The sequence below is a fragment of the Pseudorca crassidens genome, chromosome X, assembly GCF_039906515.1.
Source record: "Pseudorca crassidens isolate mPseCra1 chromosome X, mPseCra1.hap1, whole genome shotgun sequence".
NCBI classification, from domain to species: Eukaryota; Metazoa; Chordata; class Mammalia; order Artiodactyla; family Delphinidae; genus Pseudorca; species Pseudorca crassidens.
In genome coordinates, this window is record NC_090317.1 from 115,863,470 (window position 1) to 115,888,024 (window position 24,555).

General features: G+C 34.7%; 1 protein-coding gene across 6 annotated transcripts in view; it reads right to left on the reverse strand.

Moving 5' to 3' along the window:
* The window catches only part of CNKSR2 (connector enhancer of kinase suppressor of Ras 2), a 258,125-nt gene that overhangs the window by 146,866 nt on the left and 86,704 nt on the right, over window positions 1–24,555 (reverse strand). For all 6 annotated transcript variants that reach the window (XM_067724238.1, XM_067724242.1, XM_067724241.1 and 3 more), the window contains exon 5: window positions 13,669–13,710. In XM_067724238.1, coding sequence (XP_067580339.1) covers window positions 13,669–13,710 — 42 coding nt within the window. The remainder of the gene's footprint in view (window positions 1–13,668; window positions 13,711–24,555) is intronic.

The window sequence follows — 24,555 nt, forward strand, 5'->3', positions numbered from 1 at the left end:
GCCTCATGGGCATGTGACCTGTGCACAAGGGCCTGCATTTAGCATTATGCTTTGCTGGTGCCATTTTGGAATTCTTAATTGTTTTTGAACAAGGGGCTCCATATTTTCATTTTGCACTCCCATATTATATAGCCCATCCTGGGACCCCAGTCTCTGTGTGTGTGTGTGGTTTTATTTTTATTTCTCTTGAAAATATTCATCAGCAGCCACGGGGGAAAAGACAGAATGGCAGCACTTTACAAAATCTGGCTACAGTTCAAATTGCTACTGTTTGGCAAGAAGAAAAACAATTTGGGGCAGATTTAAATCTTTTAACTATTCTTTTCCTTCCATATGTGGTTTCATTTTCATTCTTATTTTCTCTTTATCTCAAGGGGGTGGAAAACAATGCTAATGTGAAGGGTTTCTATATAGGATACTTAAATTGCATGATAATCTGAAAATTAGTAAATCAGTATGCTAAAAAGAACGCTTTGTGGTTTCTACAAACTGGGGCATATTTCAAAAGAGTCCAACGTATAAATAAATAGGAAGGTAATGGATATACAAAAATGGCTCAACATGTGTGCATTACAACACTCAGGGCCTCATATAACATGCTGGTAATGAGCAATAGTAGCTCTCCTATTCAAGCACTGGAAGCACTTAAAAGTGGAGTAGAAGGAAGAAAGGCAGAAATACTACATTGTAGGTGTTTTTACAAAAAAAAAAAAATTAAATCTACTGTATTAAGTCGCAAATCATTTTTCCAGATTTCTCTTCTTGAGTAATTTTGTTTGCCAAATGTCTGCTATGTGCTAAGTCTGCCAGGAATACGAAAGATGAGCAAAACACTGACTTTACCAGCGAAGCTATCAGGATTTAATAGATTAAAGATTTTGGAAAAAATAATAGAAAGACTTAGAAAAGAAACTCCATTAGAACCTTGCTGCCCGTTTTAGAGATAATGTACCAGAATCTTTATACTGTAGCAATTTGGCACTTGGCTAAATAAGCCAATTAGAAGGGGTATAAAATGGCCTGGCTTTAAATGCTAATTCTATACTCATTACTGTATCATACATCAAGCCACTGCAGGAAACCACATTAAGGGTACTACAGCAAAGTTCCAGGGAAGTTATTTATTTTTATTTATTTATTTACTTATTTATTGAACTTGAAGTAGGGTTTAGAACTTCTTTTTCTTTTTTTATACAATTTTTAAGGGTTACTTTCCACTTACAGTTATTACAGAACATTGGCTATATTCCCCTTGTTGTACAATACATCCTTAAGCCTATCTTACACCCAATAGTTTGTACCTCCCACTCCCCTACCCCTATACTGCCCCTCCCTCTTCCACTGGTAACCACTACTTTGTTCTATATATCTGTGAGTTGGCTTCTTTTTTGTTATATTCACTGGTGTGAATGAAAAATGTTGCCTGCCATATCAGCAAAAAAAGGATGCTGAGGCCACCAAGCCAACAGCCACTACTGCTGCCCCCCAACAGTGAGCCCTGAGGGAACTCAGAATGGAGACAAATGGGCTGCCCACTACCAAGCCCTCAGCCACTGCAGCCATCCTCAAAGGTGCACCCTGAGGTGACTTAGGATGGGAAAGAACAGGATACTGGCCTTATTAGATAGCTAAGGTGCATATCAAAAGAATGATTTCAATGAGCCGAGGCTATTATATCTTCCCGTACATAGAAAAGTACTAAATTCATTAACTTGAGATGTCTGGTTTTCTTAATTAACATATTTTTATGTTCCCACTACCTGGTCTTTGTTGCAAAAACTCATGTATACCCTGGCCCCTCCCTTACCTCTTCGGAACAGTCCCTTAGAGATATCTGAAAGGCTGCCTCTAGGGCTTGAGTCCTCAGAAACTCTGCCAAATAAACATAATTCTCAGCTTTTAGATTGTGTATTTTTTTCAGCTGACACTAGTTTGTTGTATTTCTTAGATTCCACATATAAGTGACATCGTAGAGTATTTCTTTCTCTGTCCAACTTATTTCATTTAGCACAATGCCTTCCATATCCTTGTAAAAAGTGAATTTTTTCCTTCAGTGAATTTGTGATATTATGTTGTTTTAAAACACAGTATTATCTATTGCTACCTAATAGTCCAGAAAAAGAAATTAACTATAATATAGCAAGAAAAATATATTCTTTGTTATTAAAAGTTAACATCAACATTATACCATGTGTCCTGCACAACGCTAAATAGTTCATTATTTCATGTATCCTTTTAACAACTACCTGAAGTAGGTAGTAGTATAGCCAGTTTAGCAGGTGAGAAAGCAAGGCTAAATAAATAGACAAAGGTCATTGCCTTGGCCCAAAAAAAACCCCAAAAGCCAACTTGAATCCTTAATCATTATGCTTACCATCTCTTACTTCGATCCTTGAATCTCCATTTGTTTCTGATCAATTTCATTTTTGTATTGTTTAAAAGCTATGTCAGTATTAAATGGATGTTGTATAACATGTTTAAACTACACAGTATAATGAAATATAAGGTGAGCCTGCAAGTGTTCTTGCAATTTAGAATACAGTTTAGATAAGGACTAGTAGATCTGAGACTATGAAAGACACAGCTCTCTGGGAAAATTTGAAATTTTAGCAGCAAAAGGACAACTCCTTTCTAGCGAGAAGATAACTGGTAACCACTTGTATAAAGGGGATTCTTCTGCTATTTTTGCAATATAAATACCAAAGGGTTTTAAATTCTATTTATCTTTAGTTCTAAAAGCAGAAGGAAATTTTTAAATTTTAAATTAAAGTCTAGTAAATAATATGTCTTTAGTAAAGTTAAAGGGAACATAAAATGGCAATGAGTATTATAACTGATCCTCTGGATTCTGTTTATACTACCCAAAATGGTGACAAAGGATTTGTGACTGAATAGCAGTTAACAGAGGGCTAGCTATGACTTAAGAAACTTTTAAAACAAAAGAGTGTCATGGGCTGGATTTAATGGTATTGTCTTTTTTTCCTCTCCAGTTGTTTATATTAATTTCAAATATGAATTAACATTAATTATAGAGCATATTCTCAGGAAGAAATGGGACGTTTTCATACTCTGTTCTGTATACATACTATATTTTATATAGGTTTGCATACAGTGTATGGCTGGTTCACCCAAATCTAAAAGTTCTTAAGGGGAAAAAAGATCTGAATATAGCACGGTTAGTATAAAATAAACAGCGGTTTTTAAAAAGTCGTGAAAGCAACATTTTAGTCACTGTGAAGATACGAAAAACAGCAACCTTACGTTAATATACTAACCAATTAGCAGATAGCATTATTTCATTATCTCTGAACAGCATTCTTTCATTATCACTGAATTTATTATACACTTTTTAGATTAATATGTGAAGTTTTAGCTTTTGTATTTTAAAAAGGAAATGTAGAAAGCATTCTAAGTACAGACAATAGTGAAAAGCTAAGGAGTAGGTAAGAAGTCTTAAGTTAGCCTCTTAGCCTCAGAGAACACTCAGCCAGACATGATTGAGCTACTTAAAGTATTTTTATTTACGTTTTTCTAAATAAGTGGAATACTGGTTATTCTTCTGAGTATACTGGAGGAAATGAATAGAAATATCTTTAGATTTAAAAATCAGACATTCATTTGACGAAGGAAAGAACCTCAGGTTCATAAGCTTAACGAAAGGTTTTACAAAAGGAAATTTCTACTTTCAGATATACACATACATAAAAGGGACAAGAGTATAAAACCAAGATGAACTGAGGAAACAATAAACAGATGAATATGCATTTTAAGATGGCAAGAATGATGTGAAAGCTACAATTTAAGTATAGCTTAAATAATCCAGGTTTCTTATCAGTAACCTGGAAAACAATAACAAAAGTTTCATTTTGATAAATAGTGTGTACATATTAAAATAGTTATTGATATAAATAATAGTTCAATTAAAATAGTCCAGAGGACAGAGCATATTTTATTGTTTGGTTTATATATTAGTATAATTCAGTATTATAAATCACACAACTCTGTGCCAACTGAGCAGGATATTTGCATCATCTTTGATGAACAAGAGAAGCTTTGTTTTTATAAAATAGTGCAAATTTATTCCATATTAAATAGTGAGAACTCTAAATTATATAAGCCTCATTCAGAAATACAGTATTTGTAGTACTTGCCAGATCTCTGTTGAGCTAGTAATTTTGCATTTCTAATTATAATGGTACCCTAAACCTACTGTATAGCACAGGGAGCTCCACTCAATGTTCTATTATGACCTAAATGGGAAAAAGAATAGATAAATGTATAACTGAATCACTTTGCTGTACATCCGAAATTAACACAACATTGTAAATCAACTATACTGCAACATAAAATAAAAATTTTAAAAAAAGACACAGGAGTGAACAATCACAGGTAAATTTGAAAGGGTAAAATTGATAAAGAGAATTTAAATTGATGTTAAAAAGTATTAATCTACATACATATTCCCCAACACAGGAAGAATTTCTTGCTCATATGAGTAAAGAGAATTGAATAGAAAGTTTTTTAAACTTAAAAAACTAATACAACAGAATAAAATTTCAACTTTAAACCCATGTAAAAATTATATTTGTACACAGCAAAGATTAAAGAGTTTCAAATAGCTTCAGAAAGCAACTATATTTGCAAATAAATAATAAAGGTCATATGAACTTTGTTCCAACAAGGCCTGGAAAAGTCTGCAATCCCTTTAGCTTTCAAACTCTGATGGTGGGGAAAAAACACAACAAAACAATTAGCAAAACGGAAAGAAATCACCATCACCACTGCTTCATTAAGCCATGCATTCATTCAACAATCACTGGGTATCTACTCCATGATTCAAATGCCACTGCTATGCTCAAGGATTTCTCAACCTGGGACAGTGTTTCCGGTGATGTATTTGGCTTTGTCCTTAACATCACTGACATTAACCATGCTGTCCTTGTGTTCCTGATCACGGAAAAGAAGCAATAACACTTTAAAATAATAATCATCTAAGAATGATGAAGTCAGTACGAAACAGTGAGAGAACATCAGTCCCAAATGTGCACCTACATTGATGAGCAAGAAGTGGACGCATGACACTTCCAACTTCCAACTACCTTCCTGAGACATCCTGGTCTGAATTAAAGGTGGGACAAGAGCCTCCATTGCTCCTTTGATTTCTGATAGGGAAACAGTCAGCTGGAAACCAGAACTGGATCTGGGAAAATCTCCACCCTATTTGCCTGCTCTCTCAGGGGCAGGAAGCAGAGCCAGGCAGGCTTGCAGGGAGTCCCCAGACAGATGAGAGGAGTACTCATTCTTGGGCACACTACTTTCCAGGCTCAAGATTAACAAGGGTCTGGACATATTAGTGGCTCGAATAAGATGTAGGTTATTGGGAAGATGATTTAATTTTACTTTAGATTCAAACAGCAAGAGTGAAGCTGTTCATTATGATTGGATGAGCTTCTGGAAAATCCAGGCACTATATATACAGCTTATGGGCAAATAGGGAACAAATAGCAGAGACCTGGGAGCAATGTCTTTACACATAGTAGAGAAATTCAAAGTTTCCATATATGATTTTATGGAGAAAAGAGCTAATTGCATTGTACCAGTTATTAGTTTACTGGTTCTCAGCTCCAAATTCACCCTTCAGTGTTTCCTCTATGATGACAGGCAGGTCTCTTCAAATATATCTACTTCACAGTAAGGACAGTGTTAAGTTTGTGCCAGTAGAGGGTGCTGGAGGGATACTGCAGGGAGAAGGAGGCTTCTCTTCCCTTTGGGCAGTGTTTTGCTTTTTCTTGCTTCTGCTACAAGGTCCATCAGTGACACACGTGTGTGGGGACATCCATGATGCCCAGACTATGCAGTCCCTCAGTGACCTCACAGCCTCAGTCTGGGCTCAGTGACCACCATCCTGTGGCCCTCTCAGCCTCATACCCACGTCAGCACCCTACTCTCTCTGTGAGCTCTCCTACCAGCATCACTTGCCTGTATCCTGGAAGGTTGTTTCCTGCTTGTCTGGGCCAGCTCTGGTTTAGGCAACTCAGTGAAGCCGCAACCTGACTGTTCTAATGATTTCTGACCCTCAGTGTGGGGGAAGGTGTCCACCTCAATCTGTCCTTCCTTGGGTACTCTCCCCCAGTCCTAGGGCATGCTTTAGAGTCTCTTTACATCTATATCGGTACTCTTCTATCACAGTTTAGTAATTATTTAGATTAAATTTCCCTTGTTTAAGTTATCGTGTGATATCCATCTCCAGACTGATTCAATTATCTTTTTGAAGAAATCTTTACATTTATAGTAACAATAACTATAGTTTTTAAAAATCCATAGTGTCTTTGATCACATAAAGAATGGTCTTAGATTAAGATAGTCCTTCAATTTCTCTCTCTCTCTCTTTTTTTTTTTCTGGTACACGGGCCTCTCACTGTTGTGGCCTCTCCCGTTGCGGAGCACAGGCTCCAGACGCGCAGGCTCAGCGGCCATGGCTCATGGGCGTAGCCGCTCCGCGGCATGTGGGATCCTCCCAGACCGGGGCACGAACCCGTGTCCCCTGCATTGGCAGGCGGACTCCCAACCACTGTGCCAACAGGGAAGCCCCAAATTTCTCTCTTTTATGTGGTCATACTGTTTTCTACTGATCCTGTGAGTTAGTCACCAAAGATTTGTGGCATTTAGACCTTTGAAATCACAGACACTCCAATCCCCCAGCGTAATCAGAAAGGCTAATTTAGTTTGTTCACAGCTAGTAAGTGCCAGAATGGGGTCAGGACACAAAATCTTTTTAACTCTCAAATTGCTGCTCTTTCTATTACATTACTCAGCTTCACTTGACTCAACAACTAAAATGAACACTCTTTGAGAGTGAGGATTGTACACTCTGAGTCAATCTGAATATGAAAGCATTTTACAATGCATAATGTTTTCAGCAAATGTGATATTAGCAAAAACATCCATAATATACCAACTTACATACTGTATCCAAATCATAAAGACACACTAAAAAGACAGTGAAAACAGATTATTTTGATTTTTTTATGTGTGGTTACATTCCCATTAGTATACACACATTTTTTTTTGTCCCATAAAAGACAAACAACTTCTAACTCCATCATACTCTATCTGGATGTCTTCATTCCTGCACAAGACATCAGTTGTGGAGAACTTAATTTACAGTTAAAAAATTTATAAAGCAATAAAGCACCAAACTGCCAAAACCTGAAGATAATCTAATACGACACTCAAGAAATCAAGGCCTATTTCGGTAATAGAGTTAGCGTGCTTCTTTACATTGACCACAAAGACAGTGAAGGGGGCCAAAATAGAAGGGTCACATTAACTTTCAAACAAAGAAGCATCCTAATGCTTTATATCTACAAAACTCAGTATTACAATTCATGTTTTAATGAGACTGACCATAATTTGTATGTTCAAATGCTACAGTTACAACCAAAATGTCAACCATACAAAAACATTCAGTTTGCAATGGCCCAAGATCACAGCTTTAAGAGAAGAGTCTATAATTGGCAAAGCTGCCATTTCACAGCTTCAGGGACCAAAATAAGATTATTTTTATAAAGTAATTAGACCGCCACTGTTTTCAAGAAATCTCTAAAGATAAAATATTAATATGATGACTTTTATTATGGGGCATGCTGCTGCCCTAGTACTTACATCCGCAAGGTTTTGGAAGATTAGAAGAGGGAAACTATGCTTACATAAATGATGTGATATAGATGGTGGGGCAAAGTCTAAAATGACCTTTTAATTTTCTCCTCCAGGCTCTTCTCTTAACCTAACTGTTGGTTCTACGCGGTTTTAGCCATTTCTAGTCTAGATAGCGGAGAAGGAACAATAATCTCAACCCAAATGGAGCTTCAGAGTAAAGAACGCATACACTTAAAGGAAGGAAAAAAGTACACACAAAATTTTCATGAAATAAAACAAATAGTTAACAAGCCAAAACAAGCCTAATTCATGATCAAACCTAAATAAATAATGAAAAAAATAGCTTGGAGAGAAAAGAAAGAAGAGAGAAGAGAGAAGAGAGGGCATTCATGAAAATACCCTGTAAACTGTAAAGTACTACACAACGAAAAGATAGTGTTAACACTAAAATAATAAAATAGGCATTTACTTTATTTATTCCTCTCATTATTTTTATAAAAACGATGAGGGTAAAATGCTAGCACAAAGCAAGTGCCATATACAAGATCACACTGTTGGTTAATGTAAAAGGTGTATTTGAGTTCAGTACAATCTGATTTAAACAATGTGACTTTAATGATCAATGCCTGGCCTGGGATTTCCATGAGCTTATCAAAGCTGACAAGTGTTCGCGGTTCACCAGCGAGAGCAGCAGAGCTGTGACAAGCAGAATAAGTCTGCTAAAGCACAAGGTCTGAAATGGCTTCTCGGGAATGCTTCTGTCTCCAGATTCAAAGATTGTAGTGAAAGGTGGCAGTAAGGGGAAAGTAGGGTAGAGAACTGAAGAGAACTCCAGATTCCCTGCATCTGATTTCCTGTATAAAACAAGGATCTGTGCAGAGCAAAAACAGATGGGCTCCAGCATGCCAGGGAACACGAAATCAGCGACAAAGCCTAACTGAGAGGGAAATATCAAATCAAGAGAGGTGAAATATATTCCTCTTTATCATCAGGTGACAAGCACTCAGATATATAGTACATTGATATCTGCATTTCCTTTTGTCCTTTATGGTCACACTCTGCCATCTGTCCCATTATATTTAATGGCAAATTCCAAGGAAACCCAAGCTGCCCAGTCTCCTTTTATTCATTCTCACATTTCATATTGATGGACATCTCTGTCTACCACTGAAACCAACCAACCCTCTTTTCTACCCAGCTTTTTGGTCCTCAGAGTCTACTACTTTCTCATAAACAACTCTCTCCAATTTTAAAGATAAAAAAGCTGAACAGGAAATGTAACCTATGGATTGTCCAAGTTTCTTTTGACTATTTCATTATGTAGAGAATAAAACTATCCATTCAAGGCCATCAGGATTATAAACATAATAAATATTTACTTTTATAATGAAAAATTATAAAAGTAACATAAACTAACTGAAGAAACTTGGGAGGACATTTGAAATGAACAAACAAAAAACATCAGCTATCATCTTACCAAATAAACACAGTAAATATTAATATTGAATATTTTCTTTTTCAATTTTCAATGGTGATTTATTCTGTGTTTATAATGCTTTGAATCTGGTTTTTACTTAACATTATCATTTAGAATGTTTCCATTAATATTGTCACAAAATATTTTTGGTATATTCATAAATTTATTTATGGATAATTTATTCATAAATCATATATTCACAAATACAACTTCAAATAGTATTAAATAGAATATTTAATCCTGTGAATACACCATAGTTTACTGAAGCATTAACCTATTATTGCCTATTTTTCATTATTACATATAATTCTGCTATAAACTCTTTCTACAGAAAACGCTATTATGTTTTAGAATTTATTTTTAGACTAGATTCCCAAGATAGTATAGGAATATGGACTCTGGGGCCAGACCAACTGTGTCACTTGGCAAAAGTCATCTAACCTCTTTATGCTTCCGTTTCCTCATCTGTAAAATGGAGATGATAGTAATAATACCTACCTCATAAGGTTGTTATGAGGACCAAATGAGTTAGTTTATACCGAGCATTTAAAATAGTGCCTAAGGCATATGTTAAACACTACATAAATGTTAGTACAGTATTAATGTTTTTGAGCCTTGAAATTGACTAAAACTTAAAAAGGTTTTATGAACGTACATGCCTAGCAATACGGTGTGTCCATTCTAATTTCATCAGATTCTCACCAGCATTTGGATATTTTTAGTGTGTGTTAGTGTGTGTATGTGTATTTGTGTTTATGAATCGATCGGTGAAAATTTGTATTTCATTAGTTTTACAGGAAATCCTTGTTTTCTGAGGATAACTGCCACTGGAAAGTAATGGTAGTCTTCGTGGTTTAATTTAGAAATACAGAGCTTGTCTCTTTAAAAAATATATAAATTCAATGATATTTGCATTATATTTTGATTTATCATTAAAAACCCTCATTTAAAAAATAGTAGTTAGAACTCATATACTTTTTTATTTCTCTTCATCTGTTATAGACTCAAAGTTTGTATCCCCCCCAAATTCATATGCTGAAACCTAATCCCCAGTGTGACGGTATTTGCAAGTGGAGCCTTTGAGAGGTAACTGGGTCATGAGTTTGAAGCCTTCTTGAATGGGATTAGAGTCGTTATAAAAGAAACCCCACAGAGCTCCCCTTGCCTCTTCCACCGTGTGAAGACCCTCTATGAATCAGGGAACAGGCCCTCACTAGACACCAAATCTACTGGTGCCCTGATCTTGGACAGCCTAGCCTCCAGAAGAGTGAAAAATGTTTGTTGTTTAAGCCACCCAGTCTACTGTATTTTTGTTAAAGCAGCGGGAACGAACTAAGATACCATCTCATCTGGTTTTGTTGTTCACCTTCAGGCCTTTGCTACCTTCCTATCCTGGAATTCAACTTCTGTTTCATTTATTTGGTAAACATATTCAAGTATACTTTTCAAAATGGTCCTTTACTGATCTTGCTGATCTAAAAATATCTTTTTATTGCTTTCACTTGTGAATGATAATTTAGTTAGATATAAACAGTTTTGCTTCAAAGGCTTATGGATTTTGTTCCATTGTCTTCTGGCAGTTAGGGTTTCAGAGTAAATATGTGAATACACTCTAAAATTTGTTTCTTTGAAGTCAAAACCTCACATCTCTCTCTTGCCACTGGTTGAATGAATGTAAAGTTGCTTCTTGCCATAGAAATTGTAAAATGTTACAGAAAATATCTTGAAATTTTTCTTTTTTTAAATTGAAGTATAGTTGATTTACAATGATGTGTTAGTTTCAGGTGTACAGCAGAGTGATTCAGCTATACACACATTTATATCTATTTTTTTCAGATTATTTTCCCTTATAGGTTATTACAAAATATTGAGTATAGTTCTCTGTGCTATACAGGAGGTCCTTGTTGGTTACCTATTTTATATACAGTAGTGTGTATATGTTAATCCCAAACTCCTAATTTATCCTTCCCCCCACCTTTCCCCTTTGGTAACCATAAGTTTGTTTTCTATGTCTGTGGTTCTATTTCTGTTTTGTATATAAGTTCATTTGTTGTTGAAGCTGTTATCTTTCCAACACATTTTCTGACTTTGTTGAGTAATCCAAATTTCCCTATTTCTATTTCTAAATTATTCTATTATATCTTTGTTTCCTATTACTTTCTTTCTTAGAAACTAACAATTAATTGAAGGTGGGTTATCCATAATCTATACTCCATAGCTATTATCTTCTCTCATTTTTTGTCTTTTCAGTAATTTACTAAATAACTGAGCATCATTAAAGTTTATCTTGTGTCTCACTGTTTCAATTTTCTTCAATATCGAGTCTGCTTTTTGCTGCTTTCAGCATGGTTTAATTTCTTTTTCCATGTTCTGAGTTTTAGAGACTGTTTTCTTAGTCCATATTATGCTCAGTTTAGAGTGGCCTTACCTTCTTTATAGTATGGTATTCTATTTTAATAAAACAATGTTCTTTTAGTTCTTATTGAGAATATTAAATAGATGTTCTTAATAAACTTACTTCATGGGGAAAGATTTTCTTCTAATATATGAGAGGATACTTCCTCTTCTCTTTCCCATTCTTTTTCTTTACTCATCTTTAAATAGAGATCTATGTCAGGAAAAGACACACCTTACAACTTTCCTGAGCTATCTCAGTTTGCCCAGGTATTGAAGAACACTCTGATGCTTGTACTGCCTCTGGAATTCCTAGGATAGAGCAGGTTTTCATAAGTGATAAGTTCTCCTTCCTCTTGACAAATGCCTCCCTTACCTTCCAGACAAAATAAAGATATTGGGTCTGGTCTGAGGCGGTTTATGTTCTAGTGCATATCTCAAGCTACTGTAATCTCTACTAGGTTATATGAGTACACATACTCACCTTACATATTAAGAACAAAGTCTCTTACAAATATTGAATCATTATGTTGTATACCTGGAACTAACATAATTTTATCTTAGTAAATTTTTTTTAATTGTTAAAATTTACCTTAAAAAAGAGCAAAAGCTCAAAAAATGTTAAATCACTTGACTAAGGTCACTGAGATAGAAAGTGATAGAACTAGGATTCAGACACAGATTTTTAGACTCCAAGTGATTTCTTCTATATTACAGGAAACCTAGAAAGAGACTTTTCTGAAAATTTTGTTTTAAAGAAAGTATTCCATTGTAAAGTTAACTATGCTTCAAAAATAAATAGATAAATAAATAAAGTATCCCAGCATTACATACCAAGTGGAATACTATACTATTTTATTATTTTTAAAAAATAATTCTTACTGTTAGAAAAGTAATACACAAGTATACAACCTTCTAGTGAAGGCTGGGCCATCCTTGCGTAAAAAGGCCAGGAAGGGCAGTAGAATAATAACATGAAAATACAAGCGCTTTCTGAGCTGAATTGATTGGTTAATGCAATCCACTGTCTCAATCATTATCAGACAAGATCTTTAAATTCTCACTAGCTGAAATGCAAAATCGCCGAAGTAAATATATTGCATTTATTTCTAAACTTCTTCAATGTTATTTATGCTGTCACTCATATCTAATAGAGGTGAAGTTATTAGGGCAGATGAGCATTAACCAAGAAATGGATTAACAAAGAAAAGCAGCAGCAAGGGCTTCCCTGGTGGCGCAGTGGTTAAGAATCTGCCTGCCAACGCAGGGGACACGGGTTCAAGCCCTGGTCCGGGAAGATCCCACATGCTGTGGAGCAACTAAGCCTGTGCGCCACTACTGAGCCTGTGCTCTAGGGCCCGTGAGCCACAACTACTGAGCCCACATGCCACAACTACTGAAGCCCGCGCGCCTAGAGCCCATACTCTGCAACAAGAGAAGCCACCGCAATCAGAAGCCCGTGCACCTCAACGAAGAGTAGCCCCTGCTCATCACAACTAGAGAAAGCCAGTGTGTAGCAATGAAGACCCAATGCAGCCAAAGGTAAATAAATACAATAAATAAATTTATTAAAAAAAAGAAAACCAGCAAACTTCATTAAGAAGAAAGAAGATGCCTTTCTACAAAGTATAATGTACTCATAACTCAGTATTTCTAGTAATAAAATGAAACACATGCAAAGTCATGAATTGATTCAATAAATATGGCCAAGTTAAAATTTAGAAGGTTGGTGAACACAGAATCAGAGTAAAGGCAGTTTGATTATTTTACGAAGTACTTCATCCAAATGACAACAGAGGTAAATTATCTCTGTTATACAGTCAAATACTTTGATCTCTTTTTGTCACAGGTCAAGAGTGAAAAATTCTTATTTCAAATTTCCTTTTCTCTAGATTCTTTATTGCATTTTAACCTTGCTACATACTACAATCTTAAAGTACTGTGTCATATTTTTCTATTAAGTTACAATAGAATGGTTATAACTAATATAACCTGTTACGTTTTGATCTTTTTGTACTTTTCCTATAAAATATACAGGGCTCACTTTTTTATAGGCTGTAGCTTTTTACTTAATAGCTAGTTAAACAAAGGAATACATATTTTGTAATGAAGGTGAAAATAAATCCAAGTATACTTACCACATGAAGAATTTTATTTTCTGTTTCATATACAGTACAATCCTAAAAATAAGAAACATATACATTAATTTTAAAAAATCAAGCATTCCTTTTAACTAATATATTCACATTGGTTAGCTCTGATGGTCAGTTACAGGGATTTTAATTTTTGCTTAGCTGTGTTTTCTAATTTTACTAATTTTAAACACACATAATAAAGGATAATATACATTGAATAGATATAAAAACAAATATTGGAAAAATTACTATAATCATTTCCTGTCTAAACTTTTACATGTGATAAATGTATTTTGTTGAAATATTTCCAACATTTCAAATACTGATTTATTATAGATTGGAACATTAAGAAAAACACTAGTACTTATTTCAATAGTCATATCAAAAATCTCAAAAATACTTTGCTGCAAGATATTAAATACACTTTTATTATGTACTTAAAATTGATATATGCTACTAATGAATATCAAGTTTATAGTTCTTGCCTAAATTTGAGTTCCTGAAATTACAAAAAAATTATTTTTAAAAATTCACCATTGTCTTTTTATCTGCAATTGCTAGACTTACAATAAGCAGTAATATAGCAAAATGATCTTTGCTTAGAAACTTCGTGTTTCTATGGTTCAGTTTACTCAAGGACTTTATAAAATGGGCATGATATTATAAGTAAACCAATAAGGATGTGTGAGAATCAAATGAGGAAATGAAATAAATGGCTTAGCACTATCTGGCATACAGTAAATGATAAAAACATTTTAAGTATGAATTATTGTTGCTCTGTATCATTTAAAAATTTTAAACTAATTACTTTTATGTTAAAATATAAAGTTAACTAATTATTATTTGGCTATCTAACTTTGAAAAAAATATCCATATTCCACAACACTGCATATTTCGAGGAATGAGAATCCACGTCATTTTTTCCCCTGAATTTAATTTTGACACAAAGGAATCTTACTCAACATAGCTTTTGGTAATGCCACTTCACCACAATACCTTGTCAGAAGAAGTACATATTCTTATCGGGCCAAAAATTTTAAAGTTAAATTTGGCCTAATTCATTTCACAAACTAATAGAAATACTTAAGGATTGGGCCTTGCCATTCTGTACCAAAGGAGAAGTTTGCTGCAAACACCATCATATCTGTGTCTATATACTCATATAAAGTCAACTCTTAATAATTAACTATGAATTATGTGTACAGAGGAGCCAAGGTGTAGATAAAACATTTATATTTGGAAAGTGCATTTGTACTTACATCTGAATTTGGAAGAGTCCAATTTTACAGAATTAACTTCAAACACAATTACACTGGGAAGAGACGATTTGGGAAAAGCTGGGAAGTTGCCCAGTTTCCCCATGCTGCCTCTACAGCTAGCTTCAGCTGTAATGGATGCAAGTTTCATTAATTACCTACCTTCCTAGAATCAGAGGATACGATTAAATGTTCAAACTTCAAAGGGATTCTTCTCAAGGAAAAAAGTAAATATGATCTAAATGAATATTCTGCTAGTGATAGAATAATCACACAGAGTAACTATTTCAAGTCTCTTTAAAATATACTCTACTTGTACATCCCTAGTATGATATAAGAAAAAGAACTGTTAACCAAAATCTTATACTATTTTCAGTAACCATATTGTTGGTTTGGTAGTAGTATTGTTATTCTGTTACTGTTTTGTTGAAACTGTTGTGTGTGTTTTATAGGATGAAGCAATTGAACAGTTATATGACAGTATCATTCTATCACTCTTGGTGACATTGGTAAGTAATTTTAGCATGGGAGAAAGCAGATACATATATAAGAAGTTAAGTAAAAACCTCAGAGTCTCTTGATGTATTATGTATGTATGTATGTTTGTATGCTTCTCTTAGCTCTGTCCACTGAAAAAGCATAGAAACAATGACCAATTTAGTAATAAACGAACTCCCCACAATTGGTGGTCTTCAAATACCATTTCCCAAGCCTTCCTGGAAAATGGCTAATACCAGATCTGGGATAGGAACTGTACAAGAGGAGCATGGATTATATTGTGACACAAGATAGAAAGAAGCTATTAAAGACTACGAGTATTGTGTCAGTAGGACTCAGAAGCCAACATGAAGAGATTCTCACTGGCCAGAGATGGAACAATTTGAGCATCTAAAAGGATAACTGTAATGGATGGAAACAGTAAATATTACTAAATATTAAGTATATTAATATGTTTGAAGCTAGATTTTACATATACTAAATGTATCTAAATATATTTAGTAACAGTTTAATAATATTGAATATATTAAACCAATTGGATAATGTATAATAGATGTACTTTTCCTCTTGATTCAGCAAATATTAATCATCTGTGTTAAGGATGTAAGGATGAATAAAACATGGCTTAGAGAAGTGCAGTTTAAGGAGATAGGCATCCACACAAATAAGTTAAAATATGTAGAATTCTAGTCTTCATGCAGTTTTACGTTTCAATAACTTTAGAAGTATAAATGCCATGAAGTTATACAAATCAACATATGAAAGGTCAATTATTTAAAATTTAAAAATATTAATATATTTCTTATTAAAATTCAACAAAACCACTGTATTGGGCTATACATTGTGCAAGTCAAATTTCAAACTTTGTAAAAACTTTCATCAGCTGCTCCTCCTCAGTGACTAAAAGGATTACATTTGTGATCCTGGCCTTAGTATTATTCAAAGAATGAAGCACTGATGCATACTGAGATGACCCCACAAGATAAAGTCTAAGGGAGCTACATCCGGTGACTAAGGTGGCCGAGTATTTCCATGGGTCTAAAAAACTGTCACACACAAATATTAAAATTAAAAACTTACCATTTGATATAAAACTAAATGATTGTAAAAGAAATTGAAATAATTAAAATTCAAATGATGTCTGCACCATATTTATATATGTGAAGTTATTAAAGCTTAAATATGCACTAAGACTTTTGGGACACCAATAATTACTATAATAAAGGCAGGATCATGGGGCTGGGGAAGTAGAGGAGGAAACAACTTTAACTTTGCCTTAAAAAAATCAGGAAAGGTGGCTTTTAATTGGGTCTTAGAAAAAAGTAGGTCCTTTAGGCAAAGAAAATAAAGGCATTACTGCAAAAGCAATGAAAGTACACCCAAACACAGTTAAGCTACTGCAGTGATTTTTCAGATTTTACTTCTGTATACATGTGAGAATCACTTGGGGGGAGTGGGTTAAAATGCTGATCCCTAGGTCCATCCCCAGAAATAGAGATTCAGTAGATCCAGAGTACGGGTCCTCAAGATGATTTTGATAAAGATAATATTTTGAGAAATACGTATTCTATTTCATAGGATATCATGTGATAGAAGAATACCAAACCAAATCAAACCAAAAATGATCAAATATATAGAATCCATAAAACAGTAAACTGCTTTAAAAACAGCTAGCTAGCTCACTCTAAACAGTTCTCAGCTTCTCAGAGCTTTGTGTTTTGGTTACACGTTCCCCCAATTTATTGATTGGTTTTTCTTTTTTCCTGCTAGTAAACTTATTTCTCTTTAAATAGCTTACTACTTTGAATACTGCTTCTACTTGTCTGTATCTCTACCTTCTTTCAGCCAGAATGCCTCTTCATTATTGAAAACCAAAGGCTTTCACAAAGGTTGAGACACAGCATAAAAAAAACAAAACAATAAAGCAGAACAACACAAAAAGCACATATTAACCTGCTGCTTTATATTAGGGAGAAGAATAGAAACTAAATGACTATGTTCTATTTAGTTAAGCTATAATTTCTTGGAGTTCATTTTATCGTGCTAAATATTTATACAGCCCTAGGTACTTTGAGGGAGTCATCTTATCAGTAAGTTATTTTATTTCCATCAAATTGTGATTTTAAAGTATTTGCTTCTGAAGTGTGGGTTTTGTTACCACTTAGGGCCAAATCTTTCCCCAAAAGGTCATACCCCCAAGTTTTAAAAATAAAATCGCACTGCATAGGGAGAAATCTCCATTTTATGAACTTATTCATACTATGGAAAGGCACACCTCTGACGTTCTAGTTATTTTTAGGTTAGGATTAAATTTAGATTTTTAAAATTGGATTTAGAGCTATGCCACTATATACTCCCAGGAATTTTCTTCAGTAGCTCATGCTGTCTTTTACTGTACATGCAAAATAACACTTGCATTTCTTCTTTATCCTTTTTACATATAATGCTTATACAAACCATGTGATGCACATTTAAATGCCCCAAATTCCTAATATGACAATATTCATAAAAAAGAGGAGTGTTTCTTTAGTTTTGATCCCTTTTTTTCTTAGCAAAATAAGATCACCCACACAGGATCATAATCAGTTACCCTTTCTGTGAAACAATGATCCAGTTGCTATACTGAGCAGAATACATTAAAAAATTCCATGAAATATTTTACCATAAATGTTGAATACTTTGTCATCTGGGGATTAGGATGCTCAGTACAAGTAATATTTCTCATCAACTGTGTATTATAGATAGTCACAAGAACAGTACAGAAGTTATTAATATTGAATACATAAAGAGAGAGTGAAGAGAAATAGTGTATATCTCTAATGTTATATACTATTCCATGGAACTTTATAACTATAAATGCTATAAATTTTCATCTGTATCTTTTCAGTACATATATTATAGTACATTTATACAAATAATATAAAAAATATTGCTTTGCTTACAATTTTTTTTTCGCATCTTCTAAATGCAATTCACTGTCAGGGACTATTGCGTGATCAAAGATAAATTAAACTTGGTCCTTGGCCATTATTTCATCAGTTAGTAGAGAAGTAGGTGAAACTACTCAAATAATAATACAACGTAAACAAGATAAATGCTAACAGAAGATCCCCCTAAAAAGGAGATAAATCCTTACTTGTTAACTCTGGAATGACCTTCTGGAAGAGATGATATTTTAGCTGGTCTTAAATAGCTTTTAAATCTGGAAATTGGGGGTTCATGAGGAAAGATCGTTCCAAATTATGTGAACACACTGAACAAGGGCACAATCAGGAGTAAACAGACCAATTAGGCTAGAGTGTAAGGTATGTGGGGTGAGTGCAGTGAGAAAGAAAGCTTAGAAAAACATGTCATATTGTGGAGAGCTACTAATGATAGGCTGGAGGAATTTTGTTGTTTTAAAGGGAATAAAAGCTTTATTTTTGTATAACAATCTATTTTGAAGACCCATTCTATTAGGGTAGCAAAGACTTAACTCAGTCGATTGACAATTTCTTGTGACTTTCATTTGGGTGAGGTTGAAGTCAGGGTAGCTTACCTAGTGCCATGGTTGGTGTTAAACAGCAATGTGAATGATAAGCGTGTGTGTGTGTGTGTGTGTGTGTGTGTGTGTGTGTGTGTGTGTGCTGGGGGGATACAGGGGTGAGGTGGGGTGGGGTGGGAGCAGAGTTCAAACTCTATGGTCTAGCTTAACAACTCAAATAGACATCTCTTGTTCCTTTTCTCATAGTTCCTTTCCTCTTGTTCCTTTCCTTTAGTTACAGGAGTAACTTTGGTGCCAGGTCTCAGATGGAAGAGACCTGGAAAGTTGTGTACCTTTCTAGACATACCAAGTAGACATTTCAACTCTAGGGAGGATGAATAAGTATGCTCTTGACTCTGCTACAAGGGAGGGCTCACGGATGTGTGAGTATGGGAAGTATGTGATCAAACGTATGTTTTATGAAAATGATGAGGAAGAAGGCATGGATTCGGAAGGGAGAAAGGCTGGAGGCAGGGAGGTCAGTCGGAATAATTTTTCAATAGAAAATGTGATATGTAATTAGGACTTGAACTGATGTTATGATGGTGGAAGGGGAGATGAGGAGAGGTGGATGACATACATGTAGCCAGGAATGAGTGAACTGGGCGACTGATTCATTAGATACAGAGAATAATGGGGAGAGGAAAGTTAAACATTACCCCAGGGCTAATGGATGAATAACACTGTAGAGATGATAGGAGGAGAGAATTTAGGGAGAATAAAATAATTCTATTTTGGGCATATAAAATTAGAAGTTGCTGAGAGGACATATACAAAGCTGTCCAGCAAGTAGCTGAAAAAGCTGAAGTGGATCTAGAATACAACCAGATCTGGGAAATATTTACATTAAACAGACAATTAAAGGTACAAGAAAAACAAACAACAATGAATTCATCAAAAAAGAATATGTGTAGTGAGAAGATAGCTAAGGACAAGATCAGACAATGCTTATGTTTAAGAGCCAGATGGAGGAAGAGTTAGTTGTGTGGTCAGGAGTAAATGGAGAAAGTGGTGTTACAGAGACATATCTAATACAACTTACAGTGATAATAGAGTTATAATAATATATTCTATGTCTGTGCTATCTAATTCAATAGTCATTAGACATGTGTGGCTATTAAGCACTTGAAATGTGGCTAGTGCAAATGAGGAACTGAATTTATAATTTTACTTAATTTTAATTAAATTTACATTTCAACTACTACATGCAAGGAATTCCCAGGCAGTACAGTGGTTAGGACTCCGCCCTTTCACTGCTGTGGCCCAGGTTCAATCCCTGGTCGGGGAACTAAGACCCCGCAAGACGCGAGGTGCGGCCAAAAAACCCCCCAAAATTGCCACATGCAGCTAGTGGTTACCATGTTAGACAGCAGTGCAGGTCTAGAGAAATATACTATAGTCCATCCAACAGTTGGAGAAGCCATTTACCAAGAAACAAATAACAGTAAAAGCAATATCTGGGAAGAAAACATAAAGGGATTTAATTCCCAGTCATTAACCAGATCCTTCAGTTTTTTTTCCTTCAGCAAAGGGCAGATTCCAGTCTACTATGACATCCACAGTAGCCACACAGTACAATGACACCAATTCTCTTTGTAAGGTAATATATGGAAAAGCATGAAAATGAATCCAAAGTACCCATCACATAGCTTTGTGGGCACAGAGAAAGCAGTGCCAGTGATAAAAGATTTGCAATGGATGAAAGATAAAAGTCCAAACTAAATTAAGATTCATCAGAGACAGAAAGCTGACTGAGTGTCCCGAGTACAAAGAAGAATGTCCACAGTGAATAGACAGGCATCGACATCCTTCCTGAACGTGTTATCAAAACGCCATAGTTTCATTCTAATTTCAGATAAATGTCATTGGCAAACAAGGCAGAGGTACAATAACCCCACAACTACCTCCTTGGCAATCCCTTCACCGTTGTGACTGACTCAATGACCACATACTTGTTAGTCTTTCTGATGTGATTTTGGAATGAGAAGAAGAATGTTCATGAAGGATGGTATCTGTTGAAATTTTAAAATGACCAGTTTTTAAAAGAATTGGCTAAGATTTTCATTAGGTTAAATAAGGTTACAAGTTGTAACATAAAAAGTGCAATTAACAAAGAATGGGAGGAGAATGTGTGGGTGGGCACGACCTCAGAGGCCATCCTAGACTTTCTGTTGGTGAACATAACCATATTCTTCTGCATCTTGGATCATATTCCTTTTCAAAATACTGCTCCAGTTCTCCTCCAGGAGGTCATCTAAAATGAAACCCCATTTGACTCTAATCACTCTCGCCTTCCACTTGACAATGAAAGACTAATGTTCCAACAGTTGAAAGGGTGTGGAAACTAATCTTTTAGCATATAGAGACTTGGGGGTACAAGCAGAAGTGAGTCTGATTGTGTTTTTCAGCATCTAAGTGGCTCTCCAACAAATCCAAAATCCACTGAGGCTTTTCAAGATTGAACTGTCAAAAGGCATAAAAAGTAAAAATGTCAAGTCAATGTACCATTGACTAGAAAACTCATTAGAGTGAGATTGTGATCCTGTAACTTTAATAGCTTTGTTTTGACAACTTGAAGGGGCAGTGAATGAGTTAATCCCCATTATGAACCAAGTTTGTTTATTCTGCATGTCTTGAGTCAAGACCTAAATGATTTTGAATGGCCAATCAGATAACTACTAACTGTACATATTTTATGTTTCCATCAGTAATCTATATGTTAGTCTTAGTCTTTCCCATTAGATTGTCAATATTTTCAAAGAAGGAATCTTATATTCAACTGCACTGTCTCTTTAATTTCTCAAGGTGCTCTGACACTCTATAAATAAAATGTTAATTTATCAGTTATGATTATTTTCTTCCATTAATTCTCTATTTTCATATTCCACAGTAAATATTTAACACTGGTTTTATAGGTTACGTGTAAAAAAATGAAACTTTTAAAGCCATATTTTTAAAACAAAACTAACTGCTATACAAACTAGTACAGTACACTTAGTCTCTTCATACTATTTTGTACAAAAATAGAGTTTCACAGTTTTAAAATAACTTTAAACATGAGTTTGGTTTTAAACTTTAATCTGCATGATCTCAGCAGATATTTTCAACAAAAATAATTGGGCCTTTCTCAGCATGAAGATTCATATTATGCAAAAGATATCAAGAATTTTATATTCATTCAATGAAGCTAAAATTTCTTTGTAAGTCTCTCTAGCTTCCACATGTTCAAGTTACTTACTGTAATGACCATCTAACATATCACAATGAAAAGAAAATCTATAGGGTCTAAAATTGGGAGACAATTTTTCCCTTGTGACAAATTCAACTAAAGAGTTCTAGCAAAGATAAATACCACACCCCATTACAAATAAACATATAAATTAAACATTAATTCTTCAATTCAACATCATACACTTGGCTGCCAGAAAATAAATGGAAGTTATAGTATATGTGAAACAAATTCTAAGTATTAGTTTACAAAATTCCTTAAGCTCATGTATCTTTGTCCTTTTTATCTACTTAGAATGCACTTTCTTGGACAAAATGAAACCATTTCTTTTCAGTAACTGTGTCCAACATATGAAAAAGTGCCACTTACCTGGGCACTCAATAAATATTTATAGATCACTGATGATGATAAGATATTTAAATCCTAGACAATACTAAACTGTCCGAGTAATACTATTAGCTCAAATCTAGGCTTAACGTGGTACACCTTCACAATAGATATTACACAAAATCAGTATCCATTTAGTGTTTCCTAGTCATAACACTGAATGATTATAAGGCAGAATTTTATGCTTTGAAAAAATTCGAGAAGTCTCCCCCTCCCACCAAACCTACCACCCCATATTCCAGTAGATTATACTTAAAATACCAAGAGACACACACATGCATACAAACACACCATTGAGGGAAAATAAGAAATTCTTCAAATTCAACCTTTACCAAGCTGTTTTCTTGATATTTAAAATTTCAGCACCTAATTTTATTGTCTCTTTCCTTATATTCAAATAAACATTGTTGTCCTTAAAATTCTGGTATAATGCTATATTGGAATTTTTTAGAGATTCATTACTGTAGCAGATTTGTATTATGATTTCTAAATATATACTTTCTTTTTTTAAGGGAAAAGTAAACTTCCCGGAGCCACTGATGTTGGCCATGGATCTATGACTTACTTTGTTCAACAAAGTGTGAGCCGAAGTGCTATGTCTTATTTCCACGCAGAAACTTTAAGAACCAGTACATAGTTCACCATGCTCTCTTTTCCCTCTGCCAGCAGTGTTCAAGAAGAGGCTACTCTGAGCTTTGAAGTGAAGAGGATGTGGAGAACAGCTATAGCAACCCAGGATGGACATGGAACATGACCACTGGACATGAGTATTATTAAAAGCCACTAACATTTTCAGGTTGTTAGTACAGCATAATCTAGCTTACTTTGACTGATACAATCCTCCATAAAAGAGGGAAATACAGAACACTCAAGCAAATGAAGACCTAACCAACGCAGAGTTTAATGCAGTAACTACTCTATGAATTTTACATACCATACCTCTTCATTTCAGGAAATATGAGGTGCTATATCACTCCTCACACAATGTAATTCACAATTAACCTCAGACTACATTCTGCTACCTTCATGCAAATCTAGTCTTTTCCCATCTTGTATTTTAGAGAATTTTTGCCTCATTTTTTTAAGTTTGATTCATGCTCACTTGCATAATTACTTAATTCTGACCAGTTCTTCAACCTGCCACTATCAATTACAATTTCAATCCATTATTTCACTTGTGTTAGGGCCTAATTTCATCTGAATTACCTATCTGATGTTGGTGGTTATTCTGACCCAACCCAAGAGGCCTGGGTTATTAAAAACTACTTCAGCAGCAGGGCAAAATGCCTCAGAAAATCAGTGCCTATAACTAGTAGCTCTATATTTTCTTTGATTTGCTGCATTCATCTTATGTAAGTATGAAAATCTATGTCATAGATTTCGTGTAATGATTCAATGATATAATCCATGTAAGTCATAATATAATTCATAATAAATGCTAAAAATGTTATTATTATTCCTTCTTGTTTTAGTAACTCTAGTTCCTGCCTCTGTCTGTTGACACCACATTAGTTTCTAGCACTGGTTCCCCCCTTATTACAAATGCACAATGACCATTTTTGTTAATAACTTATATTTGATGTTTCAAAGGACAAGTCTAATCCCTTTGGATATGCATGTACGGCACAGATAGACTATGAGTTGATAACTACAGTTGTAAATTCAAAACTTTAACTAGTCTCTTTTATAAAAGTGTGGGCTCTGGGTTGATATCACCTACCAATAGTTGAACCTCCTGATCCATAGTTCTCAGTCATTCATACTGTGCTGTGATGAAGTCCAGGGAATATGCATGTTTAGCAAGCCTCCCTGGGTGAATCATGGTCCATGGACCAACCATTGGTAAACACTGTTCTTGATCACATACATTTTCTTCCCACCTCACGTTCATCTCATACTAAACCAGTAAAGTGTGACTATATCACGGTTGTTATCAACTTTGGCTCCACATTAGAATCAACTGAGGCATCATTTAAAAAATACTGATTACAACCCCA